We start from the raw sequence: 17,503 nt of genomic DNA, 5'->3' as shown, positions 1-17,503 counted from the left end.
GGGTAGGACGTAACACATCACATGGTGAAGGAATGTCTGAGGGTAGTGATTACAACTTGGTAGAATTTCAAATTCAGTTTGAAAGAAAGCAACTTTTTCTCAAACTAGCATCCTCAACTTAAAAATAAGAACAAATTCAGAGGTGTGACGAAAGAGTTGTCTGAAGCAGGCTGGGGAAGATAGACAAAGGAAATAACCAGCAAGACAGCAGTGGCAGACATTAGCAAATATTTCATAACACTTGGAAAAACTTTACTGAGATCAGAAAGAAGGATCTGATGAGAAAGATGAACACCAATGGTTAACCAGGCAATCACAGAGTATCCAATCAAGGACCAAGGCATACAAAGTGGCCAGAGGATTGGAATTTTTTTAAAAATGGAAGCATCAGTAGATGACTAAAACAAAGATAGAAAATTGATTAGCAGTAAATTGGCAAGTATAAAATTAAATATCAAGGGCTTCTGTAACTATAGCAAAAGAAAGAGTAGCTAAAGTAAGTGCTATACTTTTGGATGGTGCAACCTGGGAGTAAACACTGGAAAAAGGGAAGTGGCAAGCAATTTAAAACAATGCTTTACATCAGTCTTCAGAGTGGAGAACAATATAAACATAGTGTCAGAGATATATACAGCATGGAAACAGACCCTTTGGTCCAACCTGTCCATGCCGACCAGATTTCCCAACCCAATCTAGTCCCACCTGCCAGCACCCGGCCCATATCCCTCCAAACCCTTCCTATTCATATACTCATCCAAATGTCTCTTAAATGTTGCAATTGTACCAGCCTCCACCACTTCCTCTGGCAGCTCATTCCATACACGTACCACCCTCTGCATGAAAAGGTTTCCCCTTAGGTCTCTTTTATATCTTTCCCCCGCTCACCCTAAACCCATGCCCTCTAGTTCTGGACTTCCCGACCCCAGGGAAAAGACTTTGCCTATTTACCCTATCCATGCCCATCATAATTTTGTAAAACGTCTATAAGATCACCCCTCAGCCTCTGACACTCCAGAGAAAACAGCTCCAGCCTATTTAGCCTGTCCCTACAGCTCAAGTCCTCCAAACCTGGCGACACCCTTGTAAATCTTTTCTGAACCCTTTCAAGTTTCACAACATCTTTCCAATAGGAAGGAGACCAGAATTGCATGCAATATTCCAACAGTGGCCTAACCAATGTCCTGTACAGCCAAATCATGACCTCCCAACTCCTGTACTCAATACTCTGACCAATAAAGGAAAGCATACCAAACACCGCATTCACTACCCTATCTACCTGTGACTCCACTTTCAAGGAACTGTGAACCTGCACTCCAACCTGTTGCTCTCTTTGCTGAGCAACACTCCCTTGGACCTTACCATTAAGTGCATAAGTCCTGCTAAGATTTGCTTTCCCAAACTGCAGCACCTTGCATTTATCTGAATTAAACTCCATCTGCCACTTCTCAGCCCATTGGTCCATCTGGTCAAGATCCTGTTGTAATCTGAGGTAACCCTCTTCGCTGTCCACTACACCTCCAGTTTTGGCGTCATCTGCAAACTTACTAACTGTACCTCTTATGCTCACATCCACATCATTTATGTAAATGACAAAAAGTAGAGGACCCAGCACCGATCCTTGTGGCACTCCACTGGTCACAGGCCTGCAGTCTGAAAAACAACCCTCCACCACCACCCTCTGCCTTCTACCTTTGAGCCAGTTCTGTATCCAAATAGCAAGTTCTGCCTGTATTCCGTTAGATCTAACCTTGCTAACCAGTCTCCCATGGGGAGCCTTGTCGAATGCCTTACTGAAGTCCATATAGATCACATCTACCGCTCTGCCCTCATCAATCCTCTTTGTTACTTCTTCAAAAAACTCAATGCAGCACAGAAACAGACCCTTTGGTCTGACTTGTCTATGCCAACCAGATATCCTAAACTAATCTAGTCCTATTTGCCAGCACTTGGCCCATACCCCTCTAACAGCGTTCCTATTCATATACCCATGCAGATGCCTTTTAAAAGGTACAATTGTACTAGCCTCCACCACTTCCTCTAGCAGCCCATTCCATTCACGCACAAGATAACAAATAAACAAGGTACTAATGGGAGGAAAGATCTTATAAGAATATCTATCATGACAGACAAAGTATTTGACAAATGAATGTGACTAAAGACAGACAAGTAGCCAGGCCCTGCATCAGAGGTGTTCAAAGAAAGACACTGCAGAAATATTAGCGGCACTGCTCATAATATTACAGAACTTGGACTCAGAGAGGGTTCCAGCTGTTGGAAAACCACTAATGTAGATCTCCTCTTCAAGAGAGGCAGATAGATGGATAGACAGCAGGAAACAAGACAGTTAACCTATGTCATTGGGAAAATGCTACAGACCATTACTGAGGGGAAAAAAAATTGCAGAATATTCAGTAAAACTTAATTCAATCAAACAGAGTCTCAACATGGTTTTGTGAAACGTATGTTTGACAAATTTGCTATAGTTCTTTGAGACTATAGCAAGCAGAGTTGATAAAGGGAAATTGGTAGACGCAATGTATTTTGATTTCCAGAAGGGATTTGATTTAAGGTACGAGATAAAAGGTTATGGCACAAGATTAGAGCCACGGTAGTGGGGGCTAATACGTTAGCACAGATTAAGGTTTAGTAAACACACAAAAAACAGATTCAGGGTGAATGGGTCTTTTTCATGTTGGAAATATGTAATAGCTCAATGCCACAATAATTAGTGTGAGGGACTTAATTTCTTACTACCTATATTAATGACTTGGAGAACACAAAGTGTAACAAATCCAAATTTGCTGATGATACAAAAATAAGTGGGAGGCATATTGGGATGAGGACAAATAGAATTTGAGCCTTCATTGCTAGAGGACTGGAATTTAAAAATAGGTAAGTCTCGACAATCTGTACATGGTGTTGGTAAGGCCACACCTGGAGTATTGTAAACAATTTTGGCTCCTGTATTGAAATAAACCATGGAGGCAGTTCATAAGAGCATCATTCAGTTGATTTTATGGAATGAGGGGTCGATTTATCAAGAACAGCTAAACAATTTAGAAGAATATGAGATGTATATAATTGGTGGGTAGTCTTAAAAGACCTTTGGAGGTGAGATGACCACAAGTTTAGCTAATTTTGTTTTAGATTCACATGTAACAGTGACTTCCGGAACTAGAAGTCAGTGCTACAAATTGCATTGGCATTCTGATCATTGTGCAGAGACACTTAGAGTGGTCGAATGTGTAGTACGTTGGAAAGAGGTTGAGACGATGTTTGGACCAGTAGGGCCACCAATCAAAACTGAATGCAAAAATTAGATCTTCCACAAGGTAGTGATTGAAACAAGGTCAGAAATTCTCTACTACAGCGTCTGGGAGGCTAGATCACTGAAATTATTTAAAGAGACACATTTTTGAATATCAGGGAATTGAGTCTTTTGAGGAGCTGGCATGAAAGTGGAGTTGAGACCTGAGGCAGATCAGCTGCGATATTATTGAATGGTGGGTCAGTCTTGACTAGCCGAGCGACCTACTCTTACTCCAACTTTTTATATTTTTATGATCCTCACAATTCAGTTAGTTTGACCAGGCTAATCCAAGCAAAGGACAACACATGCTTGGAACAAAGACGCCATCTAGACTATAGAATAGTAGGATTGGTCGAATAACAGCCTGGGACTTCAAATCATGTATGCAATTGGAAATGTTAATGTGGATGGATTCCCACCAAGCTACTGTTTTTTCATAATGAAGTACGTAGTGGTGACAAGATCTAGAGAAAAGGGTTTTTTTCTTCTCTATATTCATGAACTGTAGCCAGCAGATAAAACCTAAAAAGGTCTTTACATCATGGACAGTTGCAGGAATGGGAAAATCATATAACAGCATGCAAAGCAGTTTGCACAATGTGTGGAAACTGTCTCCATATTTTGCCCTTTCCCACACCTCCACACTCCTGCCCTTCTCTTATGAAATCATAGGCCTGCTCTTCCTTCAGAAAAGTGGCCTGCATCCATCTTCCCTATAGCACAGACCCTGTTCTTCCCCATCTCTCTTTCACAGCTTTTGGCTGAAGGCAATTTTGAGAATTTTCTGCTTTAAGTCTATCTTCTGCTTATTAGCCTTCTGCTGTGGATATAATTTAGGGAGGCGTTTGGTGTTGCTGGATCTTGATGCTGCACTATTGAGCCAAGAGAATCATTTAAGCTGTGGGAGACCAGCTCAGCATCATGCTTGTCATCCTTTCTTGTGGTCAGTATCAACACAGAATCATGTTAAGTGAGACCAACTGAGCATTATTAATGGCAAGTCTTCACTTTTCAAAATTGGCTTGCAGATTAAAATACATGACAGTGCTGGCAGCAGAACTGCACCTTGCTGACAAACACCATCTGCTCCTCATATTGTTACAATCTTCATTCAACCAATTTGTGCAAGCCTCAATGGGACAGATGGAACAATGCTGCTGCAAAGTTTGTCTAATGTCAGGCTAGTCACTCCTGTTGTGAAAGCTAGCAGCACTGCCTTTTTGTAAAATAAATGCCCAAATGCTACCAGTAAATCATCATTTCCTGTCAAAAGACAGATTACTTAACCAAGGAGCTTTATAATTAAGATGATTTTCTTTAATTGTGTTCAGTAAATTAGCCACTCCATTCCTCTACAATCATAGATCATGATACAAAAAAGTACATCATTCTTTCTTTGATTTTCCTGTTTTATGTGATGTATCTCCATTCCTTGCATGCTTTATGACCAATAGTTTGGCAACTAGCCTGTTTCTAGGCCTCTGTCCATGTGACTCTTACATTGGCTATAAGAAAATTTCCCATGTGCATCCTGCAAATCAAATTTCCAAACCCTTTACACTTATCTTTACTACCACCCTCCCAGAGATTGAGAACTCACTGAGTGGTAAACCTTGGACATCATTCACCATGCATGTTTTAGGGTCTTCCCATACATCGTGATGTCTTGAAAACTATTCATATTATAGGAGGCACTGGAGTTCTTAAAACATATAAAAGGTAGATAAATTCCCAGGACCTGATCAGGTGCTTCCCAGAACTTTGTGCGAAACTAAAGAAGAGATTGCTGGGCCCTTGCTGAGATACGTGCATAATCAACAACCATGGGTGAGATGCTGGATGACTGGAAGTTGGCTAATGTGTGTACAATTATTTAGAAATGTTATAAAGAACAGCCAGGGAGCATCAGTGGTGGATAAGTTGTTGAAGGGGATTCTGAGGGACAGGAATTGTACGAATTTGGAAAGGCAAGGACTAATTAGGGATAGTCAACATGATTCTGTCCATGGGAAATCATGTCTTACTAACTTGAGATTTGTGTCTGTAAGGACTTCGTTTGACAAGGTTCAGTATGTTAGTAAGGTGAGATCACATGGGATCCGGTGAGGTAGCCAAATTGATACAAAACTGGCTTGAAGATAGGAGACAGAGTGTAGTGCTGGAGGGTTACTTTTCAGACTGGAGGCCTGTGATCAGCAGTGTCCCACAAGGTTTGGTACTGGGTCCACAGCTTCTCATTATTTATATGTATGACTTGGATAGGAATATAGGAAGTATGGGTAATAAGTTTGCAGATGACGCCAAAATAGATGCTATGGTGGACAGTGAAGCTGATTATCTCAAAAGTACAACAGGACACGGACCAGATGAGCCAATAAGCCGAGGAGTGGCAGTTGGAGTTTAATTTGGATAAATGTGAGGTCTTGCATTGTGTTAAGGCAAACCAGGGCAGGACCTGTGCACTGAATGGTAGGGCTTTGGTGAGCATTGCTGAACAAAGAAACCTAGTTGTGCAGGTGAATAATTCCTCAAAAGTGGAGTCACAGGTAGAGAGGGTGGTGAAGGTGGTGTTTGGGACACTTGTCTTCATGGGTCAGAACACTGAGTAAAGGAGATGGCCTGTCATGATACAGTTCTACAGAATATTGGTGAGGCTTCTTTTAGAATACTGCTTTCAATTCTGGTTGCCCATCTATAGAAATAATTTTGTTAAACCTGAGAGGATGCAGGAAAGATTTATGAGGATGTTGCTGGTGTTGGAGAGTTTCAGTTACTGGAACAGGCTGAATAGATTGGAGCCTTTTTTGGAGGATGAGGGGTGACTTATAGAGGTTTATAAAATCATGATGGATGTGGATAGGTTGACTAGCCCAGGTCTTTTTGCTGGAGGATGGGGTCCAAATCTAGAAGCTCTCAGCTTTAAGGTGAGAGGGAAAACATTTAAAAAGGACCCGAGGTGTAAATTTTTCACACAGAGGGCAGTGTGTATATAGAATAGCTACCAGAGGAAATTATGGAGGCAAGTACTATTACAACATTTAAACGGCATCTGCATGGGTAAATGAATAGGAAGCATTTAGAGGCATTTGGCCCAAAATCTGGACTAGGTCAGATTGTGATATCTAGTCGGCGTGGACGAGTTCGACCAAAAGGTTTCCATACTTTATAATTCTATGATAACAAGAGATGAATATGTAAGATGACAAGGGCTGAGAGTTGGGGGTACAGCTCGGACAGAGTCGTAATATATCAGCACGACAGAAAGCTAAGAGCAAGGATAACCGGGGGATTTTCAAATAGTAAACTGGTTAATAGAGCTTCATAATGAACAACACTGCGATCTCTGTAAAATACAAATTTTGTTGATGACTGAGACAAGAAACAGACAGTAAATGTATCCAAGTTTGCTGATGATACAAACCCAAGTCAGAATGCAAGTTGTGAGGAGAACTCAATATACAAACAGGGAAGTGAGTTGGCAACAAGGTAGCAGATAGAGTGCAATGCTGTGAAATGCTGAGTTTATTTACTTTGGTAAAAAGGATAGAAAATCAAAACTTTATCCAAAAAAAGCATGAAACTTTCACAAGGTGATGTTGAGAGAGATTTGGCCAATACTTGTACAAGGAACATAGAAAGTTAATGTACACGTCATTCAGCAATAACGCAACAGTTGTGTTCCTCTGCAACCTTGCCCTATAGAAAATCGTGCTGTGGAAGATCGCTAATAGAAAATAACGATACCCGTTCTGTAGAAAGTCTGTGTTATCCAAACAAGGTCTACAATTCATCAATAGCATTATAGCCAATTCACACTGACGAAACACATGTAGCAGAACGACCTGTATGTACATTTTTGATCTCCACATTTAAGAAATCTTCTTTCTCTTTCTTAGGCAGTTCATTGGGATCAAGAATTACTGGCTTACATTCCTGTATTCCTGATGAAGGGCTTTTGCCTGAAACGTCGATTTTCCTGCTCCTCGGATGCTGCCTGAACTGCTGTGCTTTTCCAGCACCACTCGAATCCAGAATCTGGTTTCCAGAGTCTGCAGTCATTGTTTTTACACGGCTTGCATTCCCCCAGTCCGTGTAACATAAGCCAAGAGGAATATCTGTTCTTTGTTTACCTTATCTAAAATATCTCCCGTTAAGAAATGTTTACATACTGATTAAAAAAAACACTGATCTGAAACATATGTCTGATCCTCTCCACTTATGCTGCTTAATCTATCGAGATTTCACTGTATTTTTTGCTCTTATTTCAGGTCACCAAAAAGTGCAATATTTTGCTTTAATACCCCTTACATATTTGGCAGATAACTTTCTGCTATTCAGAGATAAACCTCAAACTGTTATTTGACTATACTTCAGTGCTGAATCAATGATTCAGTGCTTTTCCCAACACAACAGCAGGGTGCCAGAACAAATTTAAAAAGTGTTCCACATACAAAAAACAATTCCATACAATAGCCAACTGGAATGAATCAAATTTCACCATCTAGGATTTAAGCCTACAGCCCCACAATATTAATGTGGAGCAATGGATTACTTGTTCAGTTACATTATTATTATGCTACAACCTCCCATGAAAATATCAACTCATATGTTCGAACTCCAAACATCCAAAATAAAACTCAAAATAATTAGAAAATACTGGAAATGTACAGATCAGTCAACAAGTTAAGAAAAAAGACAAGTTTTTAGTTTTGATTAAATTCTTCACCTGCGTCTTCTCTTTTTAGATTTGACTGCTCATTACATTTCCAGTTTTGTTTTACATTTCCGCAGTTCACATGTTTAAGTCTTTCTACAACTCACCTAAGTAACGGTTTCATTTTGCTGGTGGTATTTCCATTTATGCTGCTGGAGCTAAAGATAGGTACCCCAGCATTCATAATTCCATTACTGCTTAGATTGGAGGAGTTCATTTCTGCTGATTTTTGAAATACCTCAATGGTGGCTTTAGCAATGTTTTCCAACAAGGAATTCATCTCCTAAAATACAAGATCAGACACAATGTTCTAAGAGATACACCACTAGGCCCGAGGAGGAAAAACAAGGTGCCTAGAAATAATGACAGTGCCTAACACCTTTACATGCATTCACTCTCGGCACTCAGCAGCTCTACATGAGGCAATAAAAAGCTTGTAAGACTTGGATAAAATTTTAATAGCAGTACAGGGGACACAACTTAAGGTAATGGGAATGCAGGAGACTCAGCCCAGTACAAGAAAAAATATTTTTAATTATTGGGTAATGCTTATTCAAATGCTGTTTCCCCTCATATTGATTCAAATTAAATTCAGATACAAAATTTCCAATCTTGATGCGTACCCATTTTGGCTTTCTAACAATCACTGGTCGAGTCAGTACAGATTACCATTGAACTGGATGACATCAGTGTTGCAATTTTCTCATCCAATACACAGGAAAACTATTCTTACCAGCATTTGATAGGCAGAAACTTGAACAGGTGCAGCATAGACTAGAGTCAGATATTTCTCAAGCTCGGAAGCATTACAGCAAATGAATTAGAGAAATAAAATTTAACTAGAAATTCTTTTTAAATTGTGAAAACTCTCCCACGTTCACTTATTGGCATTGGTAAACTCACATACATCCCCCACCCCATCCCATCCCACCCCACCACGACTTATCGCTCCACCCTGGAGGGTCCCTGCCTCCATTCCTGATGAAGGGCTTTTGACCGAAACGTTGATTTTCCCGCTACTTGGGATGCAGCCTGACCTGCTGTGCTTTTCCAGCACCACTCTAATCTAAACTCTGGTTTCCACCATCTGCAGTCCTCACATTTGCCTACACATACCAAGATATTTGATTGCATATACAGAATCAGAATTGAAGTCAAACTGTAATGCCTTTCACTTTTGCAAAAGCAACAACTGCAGATGCTGAAAGTCTGAAATATAATCAGAAAATCGTGGAAACACTCAACAAGTCAGGTAGCTTCTGAGAGGAGATATTCAGGATGCAAATGGAATCACAGACGTTGTTTCAGATTGAGGACCTTTCATCAGATGGATGAACTAACTTCTGATGAAGAATTATTGAGCTGAAATGTTCACTCTATTTCTCTTTCTACAAATACTGCCCGACTTACTGATCATTTCCAGCGTTTTCTGTATAAATGCTATTTACTTACACTGATGATGCTCTGTTTAATCATAAGTTGCAGTTCCAGTGAGGATTGCCTCATTGTCCACTGATCAAGGTTCTAAAATAAATGAGAAAAGTCATCTCAGTATTTCATTTTAAGAAAGGTGCATTTGTGCAGATGGTTGGAAAAGGTTACTGTGCAGTGAGCTGCAGATAGCAACTGCATCAATGGGTGACTATTCACCTAAGTGTCTCCAAATATGGAGGCTACGTACAATTACAAAAGGATATCACAACACAGAAACAGGCCATTCAGCCAATCCAGTCTATATCAATGTTTCTGTCTACTCAAGCAGTCTCTCATCTTATCTCATCTAAATCCATTATTATAACCATACCTTCTCTTCTTCCTCACATACTTATCTAATTTTCCTTCAATGCAACTACATTATGGCTTCAATTATTCATTGTGGTAGAACAGCCCACATCCTTGCCACTCTTTGGGTAAGTAGTTTCTTTTGAATTTGTCACTAATTTCTTGATAACTATTGTGATAAACATATTTGATATGTATTAATATCATTTAGGAAATTAGAATTTTAAAATAGAGGCCGATGAATTTTGATTTCAGTTCTCTGTAGGGAACATTTACTTTGAGAGACCTAAAAACATAACTTCCAAGAAGTCACATGCCTAGGACAATATTGATGATGTTAATTGATGAAATGTTTATTCTGCTGAGTTTATAAAAGGGAAGGGAAAAAAAGACCTTGAACTTAGTGAGATTTCAGGTCAGCAGAATAAGGAGCTCACTGCAGCACAACTGTTTCCTCCTTGTAGAAGATTCAAGTTTTCAGTTCAAAATTTTCATCCTAGCAGAAGGATTTTAGATTGTGAAGCCTCCAAAGTGGTGTGTGTTTTCACAGACATTTCAAGTTCTTACAGCTGGGAGATGGATTAGGTCATCAGAGCTAGACATAGTTGTAAAACTGTTTCAGCAGATCAAGGGGACAAGAAACAGCCAGTTAAGTAGGTAGTTTAAGAGTTGAGATAGGAGTCTGTGTAAAGGACATTGATGGGAAACTTTTTTTCCCTTCTGTGCAATAAACTTGTGTTCTTTTGTTAATTCAAATATGTTCAATGACAATCCACCATGATTATCCACGACAAGAATTAACCTTGTGGTCGACCAAGCCAGGTTTCACTCTGGGATGAGACTTGTTTTGTATTACCATCACCTGGCATCATAACACTATCTTACATTGAGAATATGATGGAAGGTGTACAATTATACATATTATCATATTTGGAATTTGGATTTTAAATTCTGAGAGTCAAATGAGTATTGATTACTTATGTGAAGAATTTTCTTTCAAAATAAAACAAAGCATTTTGTTCAAAGCTGATTACCGCAGACCTTTGTAATGCCTTCAGAAGGATGTTTACACTATTGTCTTCAGAACAGATACAGTTAACATACCAGATCATTAGCTTTGTTTTTTGGTTCAAAAGAATCCAGGAACATCCAACTTGCAACTGCTCGTACTTACGAACGCAATTCCATTTGGGGGTGTATTAATAATAATTTCAAAGGTGCGACACGTGAACATTTCCTCGAATGCATCAGCAGTATTTTATATTGTCTGCAACGTGTATGACCTGTGTACAAACCGACTTGCAAACAGACTCTAGAATGGAACCCATTTGCAACCCACGTACTGCTTGTATGCAAGCTCACCTGATAGGCACAATCATTTAAAATTCCATCATGGCAGTACAGGACCTGCTGTACACTAGGTGATGCCATGCATAGAGCTTCTCCAGATGGGGAAAAAGACTCTAAAAATGATTAAGAAACATTACATGATACGTTGTAATGTTCTTTTTTGGTCACAGGTAAAAGTAGTCATTCGCCATCACCCCTTCGATCAGGAATAACAAAGAACTGTGGTTGACTCAAAATTGGTTTCAAAGTTTCAACCTATTCTGTTATTTTTGGAGCCAAAGTCTCCCTGAAAAAGCTCTTCATTCTTAGCTTTAAGAGAATACCAAGATGCTTTCTTTATACTGTATACTGTTTTTGTTATTTTCTTTCTTAAAATGCACTATTCCTTACCTGCAGAATGCGTTTGATTCTCTGACGTTGTGGGTTGTCCCCTTCCTCACTGTCCAGTTGGCGGTGTGGATAGCATATCAATTGCAAGAGGCGCTGAGCTTGCTTATTTGTCAGAACTGGATCTTGCAGAGCACTGCTATCCTCACACAAACTCTTAAGGCAGCGTTCTCCCACCCACTCCTGTAAGAAATAACAATGGCTAATAGAAAAGTGTATGTTATATAATGCTTTAAATAATGTTCTACTCTGCTATCGATGCCAAGATGCCTTCCTTTAAGATCACATACTTTTTGCTAAGTAAATCAACCATCAGCCATTTAAAGTGTAATTATTATTTGATCTGGAAACAGTGTAGGTTGGACTGTACTTGTTAGATCATTTGCAAGCCATTAGGGCTTCAAGGTTATTTTGCGTTTGTCAGCAAGTGCAACATTTGTGCACACTAATAAGTAAAAACAAAAGTCGGAATTTCAGAGTGGGCAAGGTGTAAACAGCATCAAAAGGAACATGAAGTTGTGACAAGGAAATAAAAGTTAAGAAAATTGAGAATCAAGAATACACAGAACTAAGATGTTATCTTAACCTGTCCATACAGGTGTTAATGCTGATGTAATTCTTTTCCCACTCTATTGCATCAAATCCTTCAGCATAACTTATTGCTTTCTCCCCTCCATATATTTATCTACATTGACCTCAAAGGCAGTTTTGCTACATGCCTCAATTACTCCATATGGCAGAAATTTCCACATTCTAACCACTATCTGGAGAAAGGAAGTTTCAATGAATTCCTCATTTGGATTTATTACTAACCTGCTTACATTTATAATTCCTAGTTTGGATGTTCCCACATTTGAAAACATCCTCTATACACATACACTCTTAGATAGATCTGCACTTCATACTTGTATTAAACTATTCTCTTCTAACAGCTGTATCTAAATATATTAAATATGGGCATTCCTGCTTTGAATTTCATTCCCACGTCAAAATTCTTGATTGGATGGAAGGCTTTGACAGGGATTACCACATCATCCTTGATTGATATAGTCAAGTGGGAGAAAGTAAGGACTGCAGATGCTGGTTATCAGAGCCAAAACGTGTGGTGCTGGAAAAGTGCGTAAGAGTGGAAACAAGTGAGGGCAATCCCACTTGGTAATGCAAGCACTATATCAATCAAAGTCAAAAAGTGTGGTGCTGGAAAAGCACAGCCGGTTAGGCAGTATCCGAGCAGCAGGAGAGTCAACGTTTCAAGTATAAGCTCTTTTATCAGATTTCTGATGAAGAGCTTATGCTCAAAACATTGACTCTCCTGCTCCTCGGATGCTGCCTGACTGGCTGGGCTTCTCAAGCACCAGACTTTTTGACGTTGATTGATATAGTGCTTGCATTACCAAGTGGGATTGCCCTCACTTGTTTCCACTCTCACCTATGCAGACATAGTAACAGATTGTAAACTCCACCCCTACCCCTCAAAAATTATCTACCCCCTGTTTTTCCTTTACTTATTGCCTCTTGGCGTAAGAACCTACAAACAGAACATCAGATCCCACAAGTACGTTGACATACAACTCACTTCAATCTAACCACAATGATAACAAGCATCTTAATGTTTTCATTCAACATTCAGCTCTGGAGGAGCTGAAATTTCTGCCAGTTAATCATTGAAAAGATCAAAATGACTCATCTACAGAAATTGATTCAAACTTGGCCCTAGAGTTGAAGACAGACTTTTTATAACCTTAGCATTACAATTGAGAGATAGCTTTCAACTCCAAAACTTCTCTATTATCAAGATGATCCACTGCCACCTCTGAAAGATCACAGAAATGTAAAATATAGGAGCAGGAGTAGGCCAAGTTCAAGTCCTGTTCAAGTCTGCTCCACTATTCATTATGATCATGGCTGATCATCCAACTCAATAGCCTGGGTCTTGCTTTTCCCTCATATTCTTCGGGAAAATCCACATCCACACTTGTTTCAATGTATCTGCGCTGAAACTTTTATTCATGCTTTTCTTACCTTAAGAAATAATTACCCATTGTTGCCTTGATGAGCCACCCAATGTCTACACCCCATAAATTTGTGCTCACTTACACTCCACTTCTTGCACCTTCCATCTAACTTACACCAAGTCCCATTCAACCATCAATTACTTATTCACTGCCATTCATAGGTTCCCAGTCTCTAATTTTTCAAATTTAAAATTAACAAGGAAGTGTTCAAATCTCTCCAAGGTAGCATAACCAACCCCACAATCACTGTAACCATCTACAGTTTAATATTGCTTTGATAAATTTTTCTCTTTCCCCTATTAGCTTCACCATAACATTGGTGGTAACACATTCAGGTGCCTAAACTGTAGTCCGGTTTGATTTCTGGTCAATGGTAACACCAAAGGATGTTGATATTGGAGTACTGAGGGATATTAATGCAACTGAATGTCAAAAGATGATGGTTAAATTTGGTTTTTGTGGAAAACGGTCATTATCTTGAACGTACATGGCATGAATGTTACTTGCCACTTATCAGCCCAAACCTGGATACTGTCCAGTTTTGCTGCAGGTGGACATGTACTGCTTAAATACGAGGAGCTGTAAATAATGCTGAACATAGTCCAATCATCAACTAATATCTCCCCACTTCTGACCCTACGATGGTGGGAAATTCATTAAAACAATAGCTAAATATGATTGGGCCTAGACCACTAGCTTAATGAACTCCTGTAAACATGCCCTGGAGCTGAAATGACCAATCCTCCAAGGAACAAAACTATCTTCCTTTGTGTTAGGTATGACACCAACTAGTGGAGTATTCCAATTCCAACTGACTCTAGGGCTTCTTGATATCATGTTCAGTCAAATGTGGCCTTGATGTCAAAAGCAGTCAGTCTCAACTCACTTCTGGAGATCAGCTCTTTTGTTCATGTTTGAAAGAAGGCAGTATGTTCATGTTTGAAAGAAATTTTAATGATGTCCAGAGCTGAATGACTCCAGTGCAACTGAAATGAATGTCATTATTAACCACATATTTACTTGGTAGCACTGATGATAACACTTTTTGTCAATTTACTACTGATTGAGAGAAGACTGATGGGATGGCAATTAATCACGTCGAATTTGTCCTGATTTGTGTGTATGGAACATGTCCAGGCAATTATCTATTAGGTAGTTGCTACTGTTTTAGCTGTACTGAAACTGCTTGGCTCGAGCAACAGCAAGGTTTGGAGCACAAATCTTTATTATTGCTGAACGCTGTCAGGGCCCATAGCCTCAGTGGTATCCAACGCCTTCAGCTGTTTGTTATCACATGGAGTGAACTAAATTGGCTGAAAACTGACATCTGGGATGCTAGGGACCATTAGAGGAGGCAGAGATGCATCACACACTCAACATTTCTGGCTGAAGATTGTTGTAAATGCTTGAACTTTGTTTTTGCACTCATCTGTTGGTCTCTCTATCATTGTGGATAGGGACATTGTGGAGTCGTCTCCTCTGGTTTGTAATTAAATATTCATCAAGGTTTAACAATCGGATGTGGTAGGATATAGAGCTTAGATCTGACCCAGTCTATCACTTGCTGCTTATGTTGTTTGGCATGCAGGTAAAACTGCTTTATCACCTTCACCACGTTGACAGCTTATTTTTAGGTCTGCCTGGTTTGCTTCCTGGCATGTTCTCTTGCACTCTTCATTGAATCAATGCTGATCAACTTGCTTGATGAAAATGGTGGCGTATAGGGTATGCTGAGTCATAAGTGTGTTTGCAGATTTTGTGTCTTTAGTACAATTTTGTTGCAGATGATGACTCACAGCACCACATGGATGCCCATGTATTATGAATGTTTAGAGGTGTTCTGTACCTTTAAGAGAGAAAGGAGGCTAGCAAGGACTGACCGAAAACACACAGAGGGCTGAACAAGGTAAAAGCGTAACACTTGGTTGAAACAAATAGCTGGAGTTGTGTTGTAATCAAACAAATACAAATTCAAGTTTAGCCAATCAGTTTAAATTATGCCTCAGATACCAAAATCCAATCGAATTTGCGTTGAGTGTTTTGATGACATCAAACAAGTGAAATGATCCGATGTTTTGGGATATAAAATCGGACATTTTGAACAGTTGGAGGGAGAACGGACAAGAAAACCAACAAGTATAGACTGCTAGCCGAACAGTTCTCTGAAAGGTATCTGCCCATAAGAAATTTGTCCAGCAGAACACCAAAGCTGACCTAGAGAAAAAAAAACTATAGAGGAAAATCTACAATTGAGGATCAACAAAGTTGACTGGTTTTGAAATGTGTTTTTTTTTGTAGATCTTATTCGCATTTTTTTTCATAGACCAGTATTGTAGAGTGGGAGGTAAAAGATAGGTTTAAGAGAAGAGAGTTGTAAATAGTTATGGTTTAATGTTCTCTGTTGGACTTAAAGAATAAAATTATTTTAAACAATGACCTCTGGGATAGTTCTTTGCCTTTCGAAATTTAACAGACCATGGAGCGAGGTGAGCTTCCCTGTGTATTGGGTTAAAATTACCAGATGAGTTTACCTGTGTTGCAACACCAGTCTTTAGTTGCTGTTTGAAGTCTATTCCATTTGGTATAGTGTTAGCACCATGCAACATAATGGGAGGTAACATCAATGTGAAGAGGGGCCTTCGTCTCCACAAGGTCTGTGCATTCCTATCAATACTGGCACAGTCAGGTGCATTTGCCACAGGCAAGTTAGTGAGGTTGAGGTTAGGTATGCTTTTCCCTCTTCTTGGTTCTTTCGCTATCTGTCCAACAGATTTACTCTAACAGCGATGCTCTTTAGGACTTTGCCAACTTGGACAGTTGGGACTTTGCTAAGCCACGCAGTGACATACACTGAAGACTGTGACCTAGAGTACATTTTGCATTCTTGCTACCATCAGTGTTTCCTCCAAGTGGTGTTCAAAATAGAGGAACACTGATTCAACTGCTGAAAGGGATGGTGGAAACTGGGGTTTAGCAAGTCACTTCCTTGCCAGTGTTTCATCTCAACATGACTTCATGGCATGCAAAGTCAATGTTAATGACTTTGAGGGCAACTCCTTCTGACTGTACATCACTGCGCCATCATCTTTGTTGCGTCTAAGGGACAGGTCAGACTGTAAATATTAGTAAGGAGGACTTTACAGAGCTGAGTTGGCCATTGTTGTTTCCAGTGCTGATTAATGCGAGGTGGTTTATGCGGTTTCCTTTTTTTGAGTTTTTTTTTTTTAAGTGGTTTGATATGCTAACCCTTTCAGAGGGATGTTAAAGTTAACCACAATATGTAGGTCTGCAGTCACATGCGAAGTTCCCCTTAAGCTGTACTGCTCTGACATTCCACAAAATATGATTGGCATGTTGACATGGATCACATCATTGACTTCTAGTTCTTCATGTTGTTGCTAAGGACAGATGCCTGATTTCCATGCAGAAGGAGGATTAGAGGGATTCAGTCATGTGTAGGCCAGAATAGGAAAAGACAGCAGATTTCCTTCCCTAAAAAACATTAGTATGCCAGATGGATTTTTACGACAATCAACAGAGGTTCAACAGTCATCATTAGACATTTAATTTTCAATTTAAAATGTCACCATTTGCCACGGTAGATTCAAACCTGGGCCACAGAGTATTTCTGAGATCGCTGGAATACTAGTCCAGTGAAAATGCCATGACAACATCATCTCTTCCTAAAAACTTGCCTGAATGAGTCCAGCTCCAACAACACTCAAGAGGCTTGCCACTGTCCAGGTAAAAACAGCACCATGGCACCACATTCTCAAATATTCACTCTCTCCACTACTGACACTCAGAAGCTTTAGATTATACCATCTGACAAGACGCACTGTAGAAATTCACCATGTTCGAATAGCACCTTCTAAATCCCGAACCACTGTCACATAAGACTAAGGCAGCAGATACATGGCGACATTACCACCTACAAAATTCCCT

General features: G+C 39.7%; 1 protein-coding gene across 1 annotated transcript in view; it reads right to left on the bottom strand.

Annotated features, from left to right (window-relative positions):
* med12 (mediator complex subunit 12) overlaps positions 1-17,503 on the bottom strand; it is a 184,903-nt gene that overhangs the window by 52,624 nt on the left and 114,776 nt on the right. Inside the window, exons 27-29 of the mRNA XM_072595208.1 lie at positions 11,547-11,726; positions 9,477-9,548; positions 8,132-8,307 (exon numbers count right to left, since the gene is read on the bottom strand). Coding sequence (XP_072451309.1) covers positions 8,132-8,307; positions 9,477-9,548; positions 11,547-11,726 — 428 coding nt within the window. The remainder of the gene's footprint in view (positions 1-8,131; positions 8,308-9,476; positions 9,549-11,546; positions 11,727-17,503) is intronic.

This window comes from Chiloscyllium punctatum, chromosome 25 (genome assembly GCF_047496795.1).
Source record: "Chiloscyllium punctatum isolate Juve2018m chromosome 25, sChiPun1.3, whole genome shotgun sequence".
NCBI lineage: Eukaryota > Metazoa > Chordata > Chondrichthyes > Orectolobiformes > Hemiscylliidae > Chiloscyllium > Chiloscyllium punctatum.
The sequence above is the reverse complement of the archived record's forward strand: the minus strand, read 5'-3'. Positions and strand labels throughout refer to the sequence as shown.